The 20,423-nt window shown below is 38.4% G+C and overlaps 1 protein-coding gene across 1 annotated transcript; it reads left to right on the top strand.

Moving 5' to 3' along the window:
* Positions 1 to 1,728: 1,728 nt before the first annotated feature.
* On the top strand, positions 1,729 to 18,131 carry LOC134498352 (very large A-kinase anchor protein-like). Its single transcript, XM_063304428.1, has 3 exons — positions 1,729 to 2,045; positions 14,567 to 14,645; positions 17,462 to 18,131. Exons 1-3 carry the CDS (start codon positions 1,912 to 1,914, stop codon positions 17,897 to 17,899), a joined length of 651 nt encoding a protein of 216 aa, XP_063160498.1. The 5' UTR covers positions 1,729 to 1,911; the 3' UTR covers positions 17,900 to 18,131.
* The last annotated feature ends 2,292 nt before the right edge of the window (positions 18,132 to 20,423 follow it).

Raw genomic sequence — 20,423 nt, 5'->3', positions numbered from 1 at the left:
CGTGGGCTGGTCCATGAAGTCACGAAGAGTCGGAAGCGACTAAACGAATAAACAACAACACACTTTCTCAGACCAACCCACCTCACAGGGGTGTTGTGAGGAAAATATGAGATGGGAGCTTTAGGTAAGTACACTCCCTTGAGTTGATAAAAATAAAGGTGGGATAAAAATAGAATAATATACTATCCCAGGTGTTGTATAGCTACTACTTACCATTTTAAATTTCCCACAATGTCCCAGAATTGCAGAAAATTAATTTTCTATTAATTAATATTAATTAATAGAAAATTAATATGTACAATTGATCCTAGCAAGGTTATTGTGCTGGGATTGTCACCAATGATCACCATTGGTTTTAAGTGTTTCATATATTTGGTGCACAGTATTTGCCAAAGACCTACGGTCATTAGGATACTCTACTCAGAAGAATGTTAAGTGGGTGTTTTAAATTTCATCCCATACCCAGAAGTGACATTATTAAAGGCTCTCACTGCTCTGCCATGAACCTAGCAGCAGGGGCTTCCTCCACGTTGGATCCAACTCTGCAGGATAGAAGAAGTGCTCCTGTATACACTTACTGAACATTCCCATTGGTATATATAGGACTGTTGTCAGAAATTGTTATTTTAGTTTATTTGAATATTTTTCTGTACACATGACATTCAAAGCTGTTCACAATGAAACATCAAAGCAACAAAAATAGTTTCAAATTGTATACCCACATTTTGGACTTTTATTTTGGAGATAAGACTTTGAAATGTTCTTAAAAGGGAAAACTGATCTATGCAATGGCACATAATTATTTAGGCTCCAGGCCAAACACATTATTCAGAGGGCTTCCTTCTGTGTACATGCCTTAAAGCATTTTTTTGTTCTGGAAAAGGAAGTGTCTTGGGGAAAATGTAAGAATAATAATAAATACATTTAGAATTATGTGGAAAGACAGGCCTTTGGTATGTCCTAGTTACACCAGTTTTTAAAACTTGTAAAAGGAGAACAACCCAATTGTATACTTTGTATGAAGAACCTAAAAGACAAAAACAAAATCCAGTGCTTCTAGCACCTAAAGACTAAAAGAGGGCAATCAATTTATGCCAACCCAGAAATAAGTCTCATTTAACTTAAGCAATACTGACTAACACCGAGCTGCATTAAATTTCTAGGACATGATTTAATCAATATTTAGTGGTCTTAGGCCCAAAAGTACGTATGCTACAACGTATCTGTCTTTCAGAGGTCACAGAACATAGTTTTCCTGTGTTTGCTGATTGGGGGGGTGGGGTTGTAGTTTGGTTGGTTGGGTTTTGTTTTTGTTTGTTTTTCCTATAATAGACAAGAGGGCTCTCAGTCTCGGAAGAGGGAGCGAATTTTTAAATGTTTTAAGAATGACTTTTAAAACAGGTTTTCAGCAAGTTAAGTTAGAGGTGTTTGTGCAGCCACCCCCACTGTTCCTTTCACATTGTCGTCGAGAAACCAACACACCTATTGGTGGTGATTGTTTATTTTCGCAGGAAAGCAAAACTCGACCAACCTGAATTCTCGGCTGCATCGCGTAAAGGAGAAGCAGGGGAGGTGACACCGGCGAGCGAAAACTCCGCGGGAACCCAAGCTGCTGCGCTGTCGGGAAAAGGCGGGGCATGGAGAGAAGGGGACGTGCTGGTCAGGGCTGGGGCCCGCCTCCTGGGCCGGGCCGCTGAGGGAGACGTGCAACCATTTCTGCCTCCAGAGCGGAGAGGGAGTGCTCGATGGCAGTCTTCTCCGTACTCGGTGCAGCTGGAACACAAGTAGACTAGAAAGTTAGGCAGAACTAGGGCTTCCGTCCCCAGGACGAGCGCGGGAAGAGACTAAGGGGAGAGTCGCCACCAGTTTTACCCTTAGAAAAGTAGCCAACTGCCTTCCTCATTGTCGGAGATGTCTGGAGGGAGTACCCGGCGGAGAACTGGCTCCCCCTGGCACAGCAATTTCTCTCGGCTTTTCACGAGAAGTTCTTCCAAGGAACAGGAAGAAGAGAGCAAAATAGCCCCTGAACTGCACTGCGCACGCAGGTAGGGACGGGGCACAGTTTGAAGTCGGGAACGACGACTTTTTCTTCCTGGCTGGAGTGGCTTCGCTGGGGTTCGCGTGCCTCATCCCCTTCCTCGCGTCTTTTTTCCTTCACCACCTCGCCATCCCTCTCCCCGCCCTGCGCTTCGTTACTTCTCTGGCATCATCCTGTCACTTTGGCAGAGTCTGCGACAGAACCCTGAGCCACAAACTTGCCAAACGCTTTTTAGCCTTGCGCGAGCTCAGCCAGCGTTGTTCGCTGAGGGTTGAGTGTGTTATGCAAATCCGCAAAATGAGGTTGAGGAAACTGTCTTTTTCTTATCCCTGGGTAAACGTGTAGTGCGGACGCAGCCTTTGTAATGCAAACAGAGCGGTTGTCCTCTGTTTAAATAAGCCGAAAAAGCCCTCAGAAGCTAAGAGCATCTTCGGTATAAGTACTGTCAGATGGAGCAAGGCAAATAAACTGTGCAGAAGATAAGGTCTCGAACGGTTTGTGGACATGCGAGGAAGACAGGATCCGGATAGGCATTACTCTTTCGGCTCTTTCTTTTCTTCCCGTTCATCCACTTAGACAGGAAACACAATGGGATTATTTAAGTTCAGATATTGGTTTCAAGCACTTTTACATTTTTGGAGTACAGCATTTGCCCAAGGAGAGCCTTTTGGCAAAAGCTGTTCTGGGTTACAAGGTATGGAAACTCCCAGAGCTAGTTCTGATAATAAAAGCAACTCGTCTAGGGAGAATGGCAGGAAATCTTTCATATTTTTTATTTTATTGTATATTTTATTTTGAACAGCCCATGTGGGTGTGCACATTTGCAAGGATGTGTGATGGGTACTATATAAAATACAAGGTAAAAATAAGAGTTGATAAATACTGTGATAATCTAAGATAATTCTGCGGTGATATAATACATCCATTCTTAAAAGTTTCTATTAAATAGATATGGTCATTTCTCCCACTCCTAAATATCCAATCTCAAGAAAATAAATTTGACTTTCTAAAGGTTAACAATATTAGTTTGCTGTAGCAAAAAACAATGGCTTTCTAACACTTTGAGAATATTATTAAAATTTTCAAAATCTTCTGCTTCAAAATCTATCAAAACTTATACCGAAATCATATTATCTTTTCAGAAGTAAGTTCCATTGAATTAAGCCTAACCCAGACAAGCAAAACTTCTTAAAATTATTTGTTATAGTCAATATTCATTATCCATAACCTGACTCAGTGCAGACTCACAAAATCATATTTAAGGTGTGTAAAATATTTTTATTTCAGAACACTACCAGAATGGTCAGAACAGCATCATAACAAGTCCAGTAAGACTGAAACAACCCATTTTGAATTGCTTTCGAATTTGAAACATGTTACACACTCTTAGTTGAAATAGTTTAATGACAGTTTTACAATGCATATAATAGTCTAAAACCTAGCAAACAAACAAGATTGCATTCAGTAGCAATATTTATCAGCATAATGCATTCTTGTTCCCTCCTTCCCTTCCCTCCCCTCAGAACACCCTGAAATGGAAAGGAGAAAGAATGAGAGGAAATCCCATTGTAGAGTGGTATTTGCTCACATAATGTTTGGAAATTTATCTGTGGAAAAAAACAAAAAGTTAATATGTAATATTTTATTACATTACTATATCATGTTCTATTTCCCATATTGAAATATTAATAAACTCTAGATATCAAAAATAACAACCAAACAATTTTTGAAATTAGATTTTTTTTTTCATATTTTAGCACACTACAATATTGATTAAAGCCTCTCCATGTTGTATAATCTGGCAAATAAGAAATGGTGTGTCTTAAAATTGGTTGTGGAGTCCCTGGTGCTCTCTGAGGTTGGTTGTTTGCTTGCAGACATTTCATTACCCAACTAGGTAACATCTTCGGTGCTAGTGAGCATGGAGTTTGCTCCCTGTTTATATATATGGTAGCTTGCCAGTTTTGGAGAGATAAATTTTAATTTCCAGTTTTGGACATTACTGGGAATTATAAGCAATTTGGCATTTTGTTTTAACTTTTATTTAGCAATATAAAGCTATCACAGTATATGCATTTTTTTCAGATTATTAAATAATGTAGACTGAAAAATATTTGTTCAGAAAACATCACTCACAGGTTATCTTGTAGAACTTATACTTAACTATTATACAATATAAGAAGAGATCTGTGCCAGAACAAAGTTCCATTTATTTCAACCAAATGCCCACAGAAAACTCAAAAACAAAACTTGGGTGCTATAACTCATATTCTGCTTGCCCAAAACAGGTATTCAGAAGCCTCTGATAATATAGAGAGATAGAGAAGAGAGCACAGTCATTGGTATCTATATTGTTAATTCATTTGTGTTTTAAAGTTGTCCAGCGTGTTGGCTATATTCAAGAACTGCTTCCACTTGAAAGTTTTCTGGGGACTGAGGTGGGTTTTGGTTTACAGAGGAGCTCTGGGAGATAAAGTCACAGAAGTGATGCTTAGGTACTGATGGCAGTAAACAAGGAGTGTGACTGAACTCAAATGCATTTTCACTACACTATAGTGATAAGAGTGGTGAAGCATGTACTTTTCTGTCCTTGTTGTTTCAGCAGAATGTCAATCAGTGGTACCATTTATGGTGACCCATAACTTGGGGGAGGAGGGATCAAATGCCATTGTGACTATTTTTTCTGGAGTTTTTGCTGATCAGATTGCTCCTATGCACTCTATCATAGATACCACATGGGCATACTTCATTAGGTGACTGGCACAATGTTGTGTGAAGTCAATTGGCATTGTCTGAGTTTGAGGACTCCAAGGAAGTAGAGAGGTTCTTTCCAATATGAGTTCTGTAATGTGTGGACCAGATTCATCCCCTACCTGGTTTCTTTGGGTTACCAAAAGGGATATGATTAGGTACAAAAGGTGGTTTGTATTAAAAAAAAAAAAAAAAAAGCTGCTTTGAAGGATGGGTTTATACTAACTACCTTAAAGGAAGCAATAGTGCAGCCATTTCCAGAGAAATCATCTCTTGATCCAACTATACTGGATAACTTCTACCTGGCGTTTTTATTCCTTCAGGCCTAGATGTAGGACAGAAAGTCTTGGGGATGATCTTTGTTAGGATCTGGAGAAAGAGAGTGAGGCCCTCTTGGTCCCATTAGCCCTCTCAACATGGTATTCTCCTGTACCACCTGTGAGGGTTGGGTTGAGTGGCACACCTTTTTGTCCTGAGTATGTAATTCCATTCAGTAGCAATTGAGGATGTGTAGTTGAGGTCCTCACCACACTTTTCTGAACTACCAAAGGCCTCAGTTCTTCCCTCCACGTCTTTAAGATGAATGTTAAAGTACTGAGGGATATCATTCATCAGATTGGGGCAAGGTATCAGCAATGAGCAGATATCTAGCTATTCATTTCCACCCTGAGCCAATGGGATTGGATAGAACAAAATAAGCTAAAACCAAATCCCAACAAGATGGAATTACTGTTTGTTCAAAAGCCATCTGGCTCCTCATTGGATCCTGTGTTGGTTCTGGATCAGATTGCACTCCACCTGAAGTGACATTGAGGTTTTCCTGGATTCATGGCTTCTGCTTGATCAGAAGATAGAAGCTGTCACCAAGCTTTTGCCCAATTTCATCGTATGTGCTAGGTATGGCAAGAGACTTTGGAATGCGAGACATTGGCAACAGTCAGTCATGCCCTCATTATCTTGAGACTGGACTACTACAACACTCTCTACTGAGAAATGCTTTTATCTATCTATCTATCTATCTATCAAATTTTATCACTGACCATCCTTCCTCAAAAGAGGGGCTCTGGGCGGTTTACAATAAAGCTAAAAAACAATAAAAACAGGATATATTACATAAAATATAAATATAAAGTATAAAATAGCATCCAAGATGGTAATTAAAAGTTCTGATTCAGACTCATAAATGCATGGGGACCATTTTAAGGCACTAGCCACCCCCAGAATTGACTACCACACTTGTCCCAAGTGAGATGGCAGAGCCAGGTCTTTAACTTTTGAAGACTACCCAGAAACCAACTAGTAAAGAAGGAAGCAGATGAGAGTTGCTTCAGCAATATGACACCTGTATTGGAGGCACTGTGTTAGTTACCAATATACTTCCAAGTGAGAGCCAGTTAGGTGCAGTGGTTAAGGCACCAGGCCTGAAACTGGGAGCCTGTGAGTTCTAGTTCTGTCTTAGGCACAAAGCCAGCTGGGTGACCTTGGGCCAGTCATACACTCTCAGCCCTAGGAAGTAGGCAATGGCAAACCACTTATGAAAAATCTTGCCAAGAAAACTACATGGACTTGTCCAGGCAGTGGCCAGGGGTTAACAATGACTTGAAGACACACAAAAACCCTTCCATTTCGAAATGCTGGTTTTGACCTATAAAGCCCTTCAGTGGTTTTGCTCATTGAACCTTCAGAATTATCTTTTCCAAGCAGAAACTACCTGTGCTGTGCATGCAGTGGGGGGGGGGGAGGGGATGCTTAAGGTGCACCCTGCCAAGAGATATGGGGACAGATGGTCTCCACATTGTTGACTTTCATGAAGACAGTGAAATGCCTTAATTAGGTATTTATTTTGGTTATTGAGTTTTATTACTATATTTGAATGCTTATGAACTATCTAGAATCTTGAATGGGGCAGGATATAAGTCATGTAATAAATAAAATGAGGTATAATGGCAGTAAATCACTTGTCTAATAGGAAAGAAGGCATCAATTAAATACCCATTGAACTCTTTAAAGCCATTGGAAAGGAGCCATTTAAAATGCTAAACAATTACGTGTCAACAAAAATGAAACAAAACTGAAGCTGAAAGACTGGAAAGATTGGTGTATATGCTACAACATATAATGGGAATTCAAAATAATACACAAATTACTGAACCATTACACTTACACAAGCAAAGTTTTAGCAAAGATCTTATAACAAAGAAGAAGCCCATGCATAAGAAAACATTAAATCAACAGGAAGATTTCAGAAAAAGTAGGGAAACACAAGTTCAAATAGCTAACTTGATAGATAATAGAAAGAGCTGTGGATGTGAAAGATGAACCACAACTTTGAGGATGAAGATCACACTTACTGAAATAACAATTGTTGGGTTCCAATTTACAAAGCAAGAGGGATAGAGAACAATAGAAAAGATATTTTATAAGGATTTTGAATTGTTGGGTGGGAAATTCTAGGGCTCCGATTTGCTGCCAGGATCTTGGGTCTGTATAGGGAAAACTGGATAAGTTAGATTGTGTATGTTAAGAAACACTGCTTTTTAGAGGCAGACCTTTCCCACTTTAATTTCTAGAAGCTTACACTGGACTAAAGGCCTGAACAATAAGTCAAAACAAAAAGCAAAACATTGACAATAGCGAGTATACAAATAGCTGTGCTCTTGGTTTGTCACATCAGTGCTATCAGTCTTAATCTTTCAAATACTTTTAGACTTTTGCATTTGATTTACGGGTAGTCCTCATTTAGCAACTGCCTTGGACAGTGACTGTTCACAGTTATGACAGTGATAAAAAAGTAAATTTGCGACCAGTCCCCGCATTTAGAACCTTTGCAGCATCTCTTTCTCAGTCACATGTTCGCCATTGCAGTCTGTTAGTACGCATTGTTCTGTGCCTGACCCATTTTTTCTCTTCTCCCCCTCACAGAACTTGCCTAAATAAGCTATCTCTTCCTGAGCTTTTGTCCATGGCACAGCACACCCCTAAAAAGTGCTCACCGCAAGTTAACAAGCTTAGCTCTGTGACCTTAATTAGTTGATTAGAACCCTCCCACCAGCTTACATTGCTACCTGATACTGACAAGACCCTAATCAATTTCACACTGAAGTCTTTTTTGCCTCCTAAGTGACAGCAAACAGCCAGCGCTAGTGCATTCCTTTCAATGTGTATTTGTGGTGGATTACGGCGGTGCCGCTGGTTCTCAAGAAGGAGGGGGCACATTCCAAGGAGGTGGAGGAGATAAGCAGAGGCACAGTCTGGGAGGCAATGGTGGGAAAATGAAGAGGTTCAGGATAGCCTTGCCCTAGAGCAATCCCAGGTTCTTTCCCCTTAGGTTAGGTAGAGTAGCTTTAGTCTGGCAAGATTCTGTCTATACCGTGTAAGCAAATAAAGAATTGGAGTTTGAATGGACTGACTCTTCGTTGTTCTTGGGCCGGGCCTGATAGTATTCCCCATTGTGTGCCTGCTTAATCTCTTGTAATCCCTTCCTCTCCAGTGAATGTGAATACAAACATTCTCTTCTTGCTAATTACCCCAGCGCTAGGGGGAATGGGGAAAAGGGGCTATAAGATTTGCCCTTTTACACGGCTTCCTCATGCATCAAGTTCCGGAAACCTTCCCCACTATTTGCACTCACCCAGTTGTATGGCTTCATATCCTTCTCACCCTGTAAAGCAAAGGAAAGCTGAAGTAAAATCATAAGCATAGTCATGGTCACATGATTTTTCATTTCATGACCACTTCTCTTAACAACCAAGTTGCCGGTCCCAATTGTGGTCACTTAATGAGGACTGTATCTGAGCTTTTTAAATGCTCTGGAAATTAGGAAGCATTATTTAAGGTTAAAACAGAGGGTATATAATATACCTTTAGAGGCATTGTCACTATCAATGGTTGAGAGAAGTGCTTCTTTAATTCCATGACTCAGTTTGTTTCTGTTATGCAGTAATTTATCATTTGGTAAATATTTGTGATGGATTGTGAGGGACCTTGGGGAAGAGAAGGAAGAGATGCTGCCTAGGGAATGATCAGATGAAAGGAAGTCCATGAGAGGGTAACGGTCTAAAGAAGAAACTTAGGAAAGACCCTCCCTGACCAGTCAAGCGATAAATAGGAACGGTGGGAGATTTGTACTTTCAGACTTGCAAGATTCTGTTAATGTAGCCTTACAATGAAGTAGAATTAGTCATCTAGTCATGTTTCCTGTCTGGTTTACCTGGAAGGGCTGACAATATTACCCTTTGTATCTTGTATCATCTCCTATTACTTCATTGTATCTTATAGCAGTCATGATATTATGTAACTTGGAATAGTGACACCTATATTCTAGGCAATTCTTATTTAAGCTTAAACTCAAACTGTATTGCTGTCCAATATCTGTCTTGTAATGGCAGTATCTTATAGCCTGGAAATGTTCAAATCTATTTCGAGAACCCTGGTCTTTCTGTTTGACTCTTCTCAAACTCAGCCAATTGCATTGCCAAAATTAATATATTTACTTTCTCCTGCCAGCACTGTTTCCCTCTAATTTCCAAGAATTGGTGCCTAATGCTGCAAATAAACTTTTGTGTACATAATGTGGGTGGGGTGGCCTATTAAAGGAAAAAAGGAGATTGGTTTTTGTTTTGCTTTTTTCCTTAACACATCCAGAGGATTTTTATAAAGAACAAAGATGGGAAAATAACACTTGGTGTGGTGCTTGGACAGGGCCACAACTAGTAGGGACAAGTTGTGCATGTGCCCCAGGCACCGCACTAGGGGGACACCAAAATGAGTGCTGGGGGGGTGCCAAAATGAGCGCTCGGGGGTGCCAAAATGGGCCCGGAATCCGTGTTTGCCCTGGGTGACACAGACCCTAGTTGCAGGCCTGTGCTTGGATAAGCTTTGAAGATTTAACTGTATGCCAATGCATAGGTTTTACAGAGAAAGAAAATGTTTTCATATTATGAGATTGAACTGAGTTGTCTTAAAAATGTTGCTATCTAATCTATAATGATTTGGGATGTTTTTTAGTTGAACAAAACTGCTTCTAAAAACTTGCTTTTAAGGATTTAAGTTTTTATTGCATTTTTAATTATTTGCATTTACATTTATTTATATTTAGCCAGTATGGTGTTTGTCCTTTATGAAAACTCTGTGATAACCATATTAATAAACACTATATTTTCTCTGTTTTTTTGCCTTACTAGCTTGAACCAGATCGCACTCCTGTTGTAGAAGACATTTACAATAATAGTGATTTCTGTTTGTATATGTTTTAATTTTATTTTTAGTGAAGTATCAGTAAGATCTAGCAATTTGTAATCTCCTTTTCCAGCCCAGTGTCTTCAAACTGTATTTATTTCACATTTTGGAGTTGATTTGGAAAAATGTCTAGAGAAAGAATTAGCAAATGGCAGAAGATTAAGTACTCCCCTCCCATCTGTTGCTTTTTCTCTGCAGATTTCAATCTTCCCCTCAGCAGTAGTATTATATATAATAGTACAGTGCATTTGGAAAGTATGCAGACCCCCTTCACTTTTTTCAATTTTTTTATGTTGCAGCCTGATACTACAATCATTCAAATTCATTTTTTTCTCATTAATCTACACTCAGTACCCCATAATGACAAAGTGAAAACAGAATTTTAGAAATGTCTGTAAATTTATTAAAAAGGAAAAACTGAAATATCAAAATTGAAAAAAGTGAAGAGGGTCTGAATACTTGCCAAATGCACTGTATGTAGCTTTTCACCAAAAACTTGTTTGAGCCCACCTATGATGTTTAGATAGGTGAACCCAAGTTCCCAAACACTGTTTGTCTTTGGACTTATTCTTTTGAATCTTTCTTCCTGCATCAGTTACTCATTTGGCATATTTTTATACCAACTGTTGCATAATTTTCCTGCTGCTCAGGACCTATGTAATGCACTTAGCATACTGCCTTTCAACCTTCTCTTTCGGTACTTCTGTATTTTCTTAAAGATAACTAGTCCTCCAAAAGTACTTGAAAAGTACAAGAGAAGAGTGGCTACTATTCAGTGCTCAAAGCAAAACATGTCTACATGATTGGGAAAACCTTTGAAGTTGTGCCAGATCTTCACAAATATGCATCTACCCCAAGGCTTTGAAGAGCTCTAGCATGTACCTTTTAGGTAGAAACCACCAGCACCACCACCACCCCCGGCCCAAATAATTATCTGTGAATTGGAGCAATTTTTTATTTGATTAAAATGGAAGATGTTGTTGAAAAAGAAGAAATAGGTTGGAGATGCTAACTAATAAAGCAAGTGAATGTGAGCATAGCTGTTGAAAGTATTACTGCTTTTGAAGATGAGGAATGAAATGCAGGTCTCATCCCCACTAATCCTATCGTGATACCTGAACAAGATAATGGAGACTCTCTGTTGCAAATAATTGTCCTTTACACACAGAAGAGAACAAGAGGAGAAGTAATAAAAACAGCCCAGGACCCCATGTTTCTTCCCCAGTTTCCCCAGGGCACCTCCAGTATAGCAGTAGCCTAGACATATCCTCCTAGAAGTAAGAACCATTGCTTTTCATGGGAGTTACTACAGAATAACGTTTAGGACTAAGTTTGCTGAGCCCAGCCTAGATGTCTGCAACCTTGTCTTTACTGTTGGAGTGTATTTGTGTGTTTGTGTTGTCCCTTTACACTTTATCCACAGTAGATATAACTTTATTTTTGCTTGTATTATCCTGTACAAGAGAATCAGTTACATGTACATGCATTCAAATGAGTGATCAATTTGTTTTACGAATGCTAATTATAATTAGCAGTCTTTAATGAAATAAATATTATTTGAATTAGTTCTTTCTCAGCCCGTATTTTGAACTCTGGCCTGTGTTTGTATGTATGCAAGTGTTTGTGTGTATTAAGTATGGCATGTGCAGTATGCACATATTTTCATTTAAAGATCCTGAAATGTCAATGTCTATGTGGAATATATGCACTTCCTTCTTAGGAGGCCATTCTTGGACCCAACAGTTTTAGATAGCTTTCTCCAATCTCCAACCTTCCCTTTTTAGGGAAGGTTGTTGAGAGGGTGGCTGGCACTCAGCTGCAGAGAGCCCTGAATGAAGCAGCTTATTTGGACCCTTTTCAGTCTGGGTTCAAGCCAGGGCACAGTACATAGATGTATTGGTTGTGTTTGCGGATGACCTTTGGAGGGTTTGGGATTGAGGTATTGCAACAGTCCAGGCCCTCCTGGATCTCTTAACAGCTTTCAATATCATTGACCACAGTATCCTTCTGGACCAGCTGCTAGGAATAGAAGTAGGAAGCACTGTTTTGTGGTGTTTCTCCTTCCTTTGTGGAAGGTTCCCGTCTCTGAGGAGGGAGAGAGGTCTAGTCCTACACCCCTGTGCCATAGTTTGCCTCAGAGCTCAGGTGTCTCGCTGCTCCAATTTAACATCTACATGAAACCACTGGGTGAGGTCATTTGATGGCAAGTGGTGCAGTATCATCAGTATGCTGATGATACCCAGTTATACATCTCACTCCCAGTCAGGCAGAGATGCTGTTGTGATGCTGACCCAGTGCCTGCAGGCTGTAATGGTCTGGTTGGGGAGAAGCTGGCTCTAACTCAACCGTAGCAAATCAGAGTGGCTTTGGGTTTTTGGCCCTCAGGGTCTGATGACATTTTATTGTGGACTCTTGACAGGATAGCACTTCCCCTGGTGCAAAGTTTGGGGGTCCTCCTAGACTCATGGCTCCTGCTGAAGGAGCAAGTGGCAACCGTGATGGGGGATGCTTTCTACAAATTCATCTTATGTGCCAATTGTGCCCAGTGCTAAACCGGGAGACCTTGCTCATGGTCACCCAGCTTTCTTCATTTCCTGATTGGACTGCTGCAGCGTGCTCGACAGGGGCCTGCCCTTGAATACCAAGCGGAAATTACGAGTGGTCCAGAATGCGGAAGCACTCAGTGTTTCCCCTAGGTTTCCCCATGTTATATTTTTGTTACATGAGCTGCCCTGGCTTCCAGTTTTTTTCCATGTGCATGGTTATCATTTTAGCATGGGGCCAGGTTATTTGTGGGATCAATTCTCCCTAAAGGAACCTGCCCATTGTGCCACATTGAAAAGAGTAAACATTCCAGGTCCCTTCCCTTAAATGTTGCCATCTAGTGGGACCTAGGAAGCTTGCCTTTTCCATAGCAGCCCCTGTCCTGTAGAAAATCTTCCCCTTGAGATCCAGTAGGCCCTCACACTCTTAACATTCGAGAAGGCCATAGGGAGCTGGCTCCACAAGCACTGGAACAGGGTGAGAGTGAAGCCTGAAGATGGTGGCTCTATCAGAGGAGAATGGTTTGGGCAACAGGTTTTAGCTTTTTGCTTTTACTGTTTTTATGGTGCTTTGGTTTTGTACTGCTGCTATGGGAAACCCACGTTATGTCTCTTAAGATGGGTGGCCATATAAGCCTAAATAAATAAAATTAACAATTATATTGTAGTTTGGCAGATATTATAATCCTAAATCTAGCTCAGAGTAATCACTTGCCTTTTCTGCAATCCTAATATAATTTTAGTGTCAGCAGTTGAAGTTTTATTACTTCTATTTTCTGAATGGTAACTGAACAAAGTTTAGTTTGAGAATAAACAACTTGATAGTTGTTGTTTTCTTATGGAAGACCTTGGTTTTAAAACAATGCTTTTATTTTGGGGGAAATTGTCTAATTAGGTACTCTGGAGCTTAGCTGAAATCCAGCATAAAATTTATTTCAGCAGAATTTGACAATGCATATTATATGACAGCCCAGTTCTCAAAAATGCTTTTTGTCCACACTTATTGAAATATAAATTGCAGATTGAGAAATGTAATATAGAACAGATCCCAGATAGAACCAATTTGTGTTGATTTTCTCTTATGTTGATGCTGTTAATTCAGCATGTTCACCAACACTTAACTGAACCATGTATATGCATCAATGTTATCCAAGCCTTCTAATGTATTAAATCTTTTAATTTGACTCATTCTTTCCTAATTACTTAAATTATAAATTAATAATAATTTCATTTGGAAATTACTTGAGCTAGTATCATTTCAACTAAGCAGGAACAAACTTCTTACATCTGTATATATGACTATAAGATTAACAGATCTTTTAGTACAGTAATGATCTTTATTATACTATATGTATGTATAATAACTTTATTATAAATTTATTTGTAATAAATTTAATGACATAAAGAGATCTTTAAATTTCATGTAATTTAAAATAAGTGGTTTATAGTATGCAAATATTTTCAATTTCTTTCTTCTAATTTAGCATTAAATTAATGGGGTATTCACAATTAAATTGTAATTTGATTTTGCATCAGCTGCCAAGTATCGTTGGAAATTGGGCAGCAAATAAATTTGATCAATAAATAAAAGACTTTGTAAGGCAGTTATAGTTACAGCTATCATTATGTCTAGACAAGGGAGAAAATTTTAAATAGAATGATATACTTGTACAATAATTATAGATTAAACAGACAGTAATATTAAAAATCAAGTTAACAGACCAGTTTTGAAAATATATTACAGCAGAGCTATCATGTTAAAAAAAGAGAGAGAAAAAAATATTGGAGTTTAAAGAAATGAACTTCGACAGATTATGATAAAGGAAGGGCTTTGACCAGGTTGAGAAAAGCTGTTTAAACACAAAAAGTGGCATGATGACATAAAGCAAGCAAAATAAAAGCAGTTGGTTCCTATGCTTGCTTTCAAAAATGCTTCAAATGAATTCAGATTGTTGAACTAATTTGTTGAACTACATTTCTTTCTCTCTTTTTTCAGTTTTGAAATTAAGGAAGATGAATCTACAAATGTGATCTTTCCAAGAAAAGAAAGCAGTCCTCTTCCAGAATTGTCAAAGGTCTTTCTATTTACTATTATAATAGGAACCAGGATTGTGTCTTATACCTTCCTAAAAAATAACCAGTTCATTTTGATTTAGGTTTCCTGCATTGTTGTCTGCTTCATGAGATGCAGAAAACATCCTGAGATACTAGTATATATATTCATATGTTATTGGGAGGGTGGAAACAGTGACAAAGTCAGTTATCATTATAGTGTTCATTTTATGATGAATTGAAGATCGGTGGCTTTGTTATCTTTTAGTCATAGATAGTTTTTAGTAAAATAAATGTTTCACAAGTTAAAAAACATGAAATATAAATTTAAAATCAAGCAACTGGATTTATGATTCAAGCATAATTGATTTTAATCAAGCATGATTAAAATATATTCTGCCAGCAGCTCCAATTGTAGCTTTTCAAAACTAAGTATTATAATGAGAAAAGAAAGACATACTCATGACTGCCCAACTAGGGAATAGCATGTTTCAATAAAACATTGAAACATGGGACTGGTCTGTTTGCCTATACATTATATATAATTTAATTCTTGTAATGATAGATACTGTATAATGTCTTAGAAGTTGAAATGCCTTTTGGATTATTATTTATTCATTTATAGAATTTATATGTCTATCACAATATGCTTATGGTGGCTTACAGTATTAAGCATAATAAAATCTCTACAATACCAACAGATTCATATAAAACAAAACTAGTGTAAATAATACACAATACCAATAAGCTAATAAATTAATTTTAAAAATCCAGGTTCAGATGATGTACAGTCCTTTTCAGAAGAGTTTAGCTTTTGCTACCTTCTGGAAGGCTATCACCATGGACCACTCTAACTTCTGGAGAAAGGCTGTTCCATAATATGCATGTCATGATGGAAAAACAGTGTTTTCTGGCTCCAGCCCCCATCATGTCACAAAACTGGGGAACAAGTACTTTATCTCAGAATAATCAGTCCAACAAAACACAGTTCATTTTGATTTTGTGCACAGCTGACATGTGTCATTTTGAAAATATTTCTTACTCATATGTTATGCAGACCATTACATACAAAAGTTTAGGTATTTTCAGCCAAACTGTATAGTGAACAGAAGGTGGCACAACCTCTGCATAGTAGAAAATTAAACACATGTGCATGCATATTTTTTTATGTGCAGTTCTTTAGAGATTAAAACAAAGAAAACCATGAATATAACATGTATAGAAGTTGGGACACCCATCCAGTTGATTCAGTGTCACTTTTGTTATTACAAAGTTGCTGTTAAGGCCCAAAAAGTTGATCAACTCATTAAACCTATAGTTAGCTAGATAATCAACTTTTTGGATCTTATTAACAACTTCCTACTATGATGAGGTTGTGCCAGCTTCTGTTCACTGTACAATTTGGCTATATTCCAACATGGGTGAACAAATACTCCAGTCCTTCTAATTTCTCAAGTTGTGATTTTTCTATCTATTTCCAATAACCATTATCTCTTCTAAGGAGTTGTCTGAACATTTGAAAAAAAAAAGATAATTCATTATTTCAAAGCAAGAAGAGACTATTTTAAAAATTCACTGAACACTTCCAGCTAACATTTTTAATTGGGAGAATAATTTATTAATAAATGGAAGCTATATGGAACTGTTGAATTCAAGGAAAGATCTGAAAGACCAAGACTTCCTGTTAGCACAGCTAGAAAATCAGTCAGATCTGCAAAAAGAACCCATAGTAACAACCTTTGTTGTTCTGACCTCATCACAAATGTTACTGCCTAAAGCAATGTTTTTCAGCTTGGGTTCCTTAAAACCCTAGGGTTCCATGTGGGCTTGAATGGTTCTGTAGGATTAAGGGAGGGAAAAAAACCAAGGGAGAAAAATCTGTGTCCCTTGTGGAGAGGTTTATTTTCCCTTGTGAGACTTTTTCTCCCTTAGTCATGAGAAAAAATGTCCACAAGGAACCAAGGGGAAAAAAGCCTTTTTGCAAGGGATAATTTTTTCTTCCATAGTCCTTTATGTACAGTTTTCCCTTAGACTCTAAGGGTAAAAAAACTCTCCACTGGGAACTAAGGGAAAAGTCCCTGAAGGAGTAAAGGGAAAAGAAAACCACTGTGTGAGATGCTATGGAAAAACTCTTCACAAGGGAGTAATGGTCTGAGGAATTGTGAAACACACACATCATATCTATGCAATAGTCAGCTATACTGCCTATAGGCAGGCAGAGAGACTTAAAAAAAATAGGTTTTGTGAGGAGGAAGCCTGGCAGATATGTGCACAATGCTACATTAATCATCCTGGAAAAAAAAGATGTATTAACTAAAAATAGCTGCTAATGCTGCTGTTTATTTTTATGTAATGCTATTATATACATTACATGAAAAATATATATTTCAAAAAACAAAAATAAAAAGCACACCTCATGGGGGACATACTTTTTCATGTAAGTATTTAATAAAACAGCTAGTTTTTCTCCCTTATGGAATCAGAAAAGATCAAATCAATATCACTCATGCTGGGAGTAAAGCTAGCATTAAAATTGAACATTAATGTATTCCAGCACAGCTAATGAGAACCAATGTGTTTAAGCAGAATGAGCATTGGCTTTAGATTGGGAAGACCCTCATTTTCATCTGTTAGGAAACTGTGGTATGGCCTCATTAATTCTCAGCCTCTCATAGGAACAATAAAATGAAAATAACTCAATGTGTTCTACCTTACACTTCTAAAAGGAAAGATAGGATACAAGTGCAATAAATAAAATAAAGCAAATTCCTCCTATAAAGACAATAAAATCTAGTTTTTCCTTGACAATTGATATAATAATATGTTTCTTTCCTTGCAGATTTCAGTCTGTAAAAATAAGGATTTATCTACAGAAGACCTGAATAGATCTACCACTCAGGAGGAATTAAAGAAAGCAAATAGTCTTCCTAGTTTGATTCATGAAAGCAAAGCAAACAATAACAATAAACCATCTAAAGAAGGATTTTTCCAATATCTTGGGAGTTTATTTGGTATTTCTTCTAAATCATCATACAAAGAAAAAGAACCTTCTAATCTTGGAGATGGACATTGCAAAACTAAAAAAGGCTTTGCAAGTCAAGGTAGACATCAAGACAGTGGACACACTGAGCATCTCAAATCAGAAATATTTGTCATTTCAAATTTTGGAACTGAACAGAAAGTATCAAATGAAGATGAAGACATTAACTTAAGAATTAGATCTAGTCCACAAAATTTACAGAAAACTCAGGAGCAATCTGCTGAAATAGCCAAGTAAGTTCAAATATAATATCTAAATAACCACTTCCATTTGAGCTCATAGGATCATAAAAATTTTGTTCAGTTTTATGTATATTGAGCAATGCTTACTATACTGTAGGTTTAGATAAGATAGTTCTCAACCTGTATGACCTATTTGTTTTTGCTTAAAGATTCATCAGTGAGAGACTGATGCAAAAGACATAGTCTTATATGTAAGAGTTTTGAGTTCACAAAATTAAAAACTATGAATGAGGAGAGATTATAGACATTTTACACATTCCTTATCAGTTGAATCTAGAAAAATAGTGTTAATGTCTATTTCAGACAAATTGGTAGAAACAGTAATAAAAGAAAAAATGAACTATTTTTCTGCCATCTTGCCTGGGGCGGGAAAGTGAATAACCATTCTTGGGGGTGGCTCACACCCTAGAGTCCCTCCCACCAGCCTGGATTTTATACCTTTCTTGGATTTTATTTATTTACTGTATTTTATTATAACTGTTTTATGTGATTTTAATGTTTATATTTTGTGCTGGATTTTATTGTAAACTGCCCAGAGTCCCTCTTTTGGGGGAAATGGGCGGTGGCTAAATTTGAGCAATCAATCAATCAATAAACAAACAAACTAAGCATACAGAAGAACAAGCCCTGATAAACAAGAATCACATGGATTCTGCAGAGGTCATCTGGTTGGTCACTGTGAAAAACAAAATGCTGGACTAAGATGATCTTAGCTTCATCAATTAGGGCTATTCTTGTATTTTTATGTAATGTGCTCTTTCTGGGCTACAGATGAATAGAGATATCTCACCACACCACTTCAGTATTATACAGAAAAGCAAAATCTTCCTCCCTCAAAAAATAAAAGATGGCCAGTTGAAAGTGTTTTACCTGCCTGCCATGGTGGGATAATTTCTACCATTATTATCCATTTGGCCCATTTAGCCAGTTCTGCTATTATCCTGGAGTTGAGTGCTATTATCCTGGAGTTTAGTGTCATCCCTTCCAATGGCTACACAGATATTTCTTTATATTTTTTTGCCTTTGAGTCAGTCTTGACTCCTGAAGACTACATGGGAAAGTCCATACAGTTTTCTAGGGAGCAATTTTGGAAGTTATATGCCACTATCTTCTCCCTAGGACTAAGAGAAAGTAACTGGCCCTGTTGGCTTCTGAACCTAAGGCAAGACTAAAACTCAAGTCTCCCCAGTCTTAGCCATTAGACCAAACTGTATCTCACAGTGGGCACATGCAGATGCAGCTGTTTCTGCAGTGTCACTCACTGCTACAAAACAGAGTTCCCCATATGCAGAAAAAGAAAAAAGCACCTTTGTGACAGCAAGAACAGGAAGATGAGACCAATCACAATGCAAAGTACATAACAGTATTGGCTGTTCGTTGGAAAGTCAATCTATTCAGTGAGCAAATTGGAACCCATATTTGATTATGCCCAAAGTGATTTTTTTTTATGTTCACAAATATGCACTCTGAATAAGGACATAGATTTTCCATGGAACATCTGTTTTAATCATGTATGCATTTTGCACAATGAAAATCAAGCTGTTTCTGCATGCTGAAACTTTCACATATCTAATTTAACGATTGCCTAATCCCAAATACTCAGTCTCACAAGCTCGGGCTTAAAGATAACTGATTTATTAAGGGAATAGTATGCAAATACAGAGAAAGCTGAGAATGAGCAAAAGCGCGCCAAATACAAACTTAAAAGCCTTGCCTGTGAGCAAGTTCCGCCCCATCCCTCGTCAGGGCGCTCCCCCTCCCAGGTGCTAGGAGCCGTTAGACGCGCCTGGGAAAGTAACCTTGAGCAGGAGCGCAAACCCAAACACACATTCCAAGCCCTCAAAACAACGGAGGGCGAGGGAATGGAAAAATCCAGGTGAAGGAACACGGAACAGAAGATGACATGTGAAACGTTACAATGTTAACAGCACATTGAAATGGGGAACATGACATATTGCCCCCCCAAATGAAGGCTATGGAGCAGGTTTGTCAGGATAGGCAGAGTGAAATTGGGCTACCAAACGAGGGGAAAGCACGTCTGGAGCAGCAACCCATTCAGGATGAGGGAAATGTTTCCAGCGGACGAGGTATTGCAAAGCGGAGCGCTGGCGTCGGGAGTCGAGGATGGATGTCACCTCGAAGTGTTGCTGGTTGTCAATCATGAGCGGAGGTGGCGGAATGGGTTGGGGATGCCAGCGGTCCGACGGCAGGTAGGGCTTGAGTAAACTACAATGGAAAACAGGATGTAAACGTTTAAGGTTGTGAGGTAAAGCAAGTTTAAACGTAACAGGGTTAATTTGGGCGATAATTGGAAAAGGTCCCACGAACTTAGGGCCAAGTTTCTTGGAGGGCTGTGGGGATTTGAGAAACTTAGTTGATAAGTAGACTTTGTCTCCGACAGTAAAAGATGGCTCTGGGGAACGCTTTGCATCGGCATGGCGTTTATAAGTAGTCTGGGCATGGAGGAGAGCTTGTTGAATGTTAAGCCATGAGTGCTTGAGAGAGTCAGCCCAGTCAGT

Source organism: Candoia aspera, chromosome 5 (genome assembly GCF_035149785.1).
Source record: "Candoia aspera isolate rCanAsp1 chromosome 5, rCanAsp1.hap2, whole genome shotgun sequence".
In the NCBI taxonomy this organism is placed as follows: domain Eukaryota; kingdom Metazoa; phylum Chordata; class Lepidosauria; order Squamata; family Boidae; genus Candoia; species Candoia aspera.
Note: the sequence above shows the minus strand (reverse complement) of the source record. Positions and strands in the feature narration are given on the sequence as shown.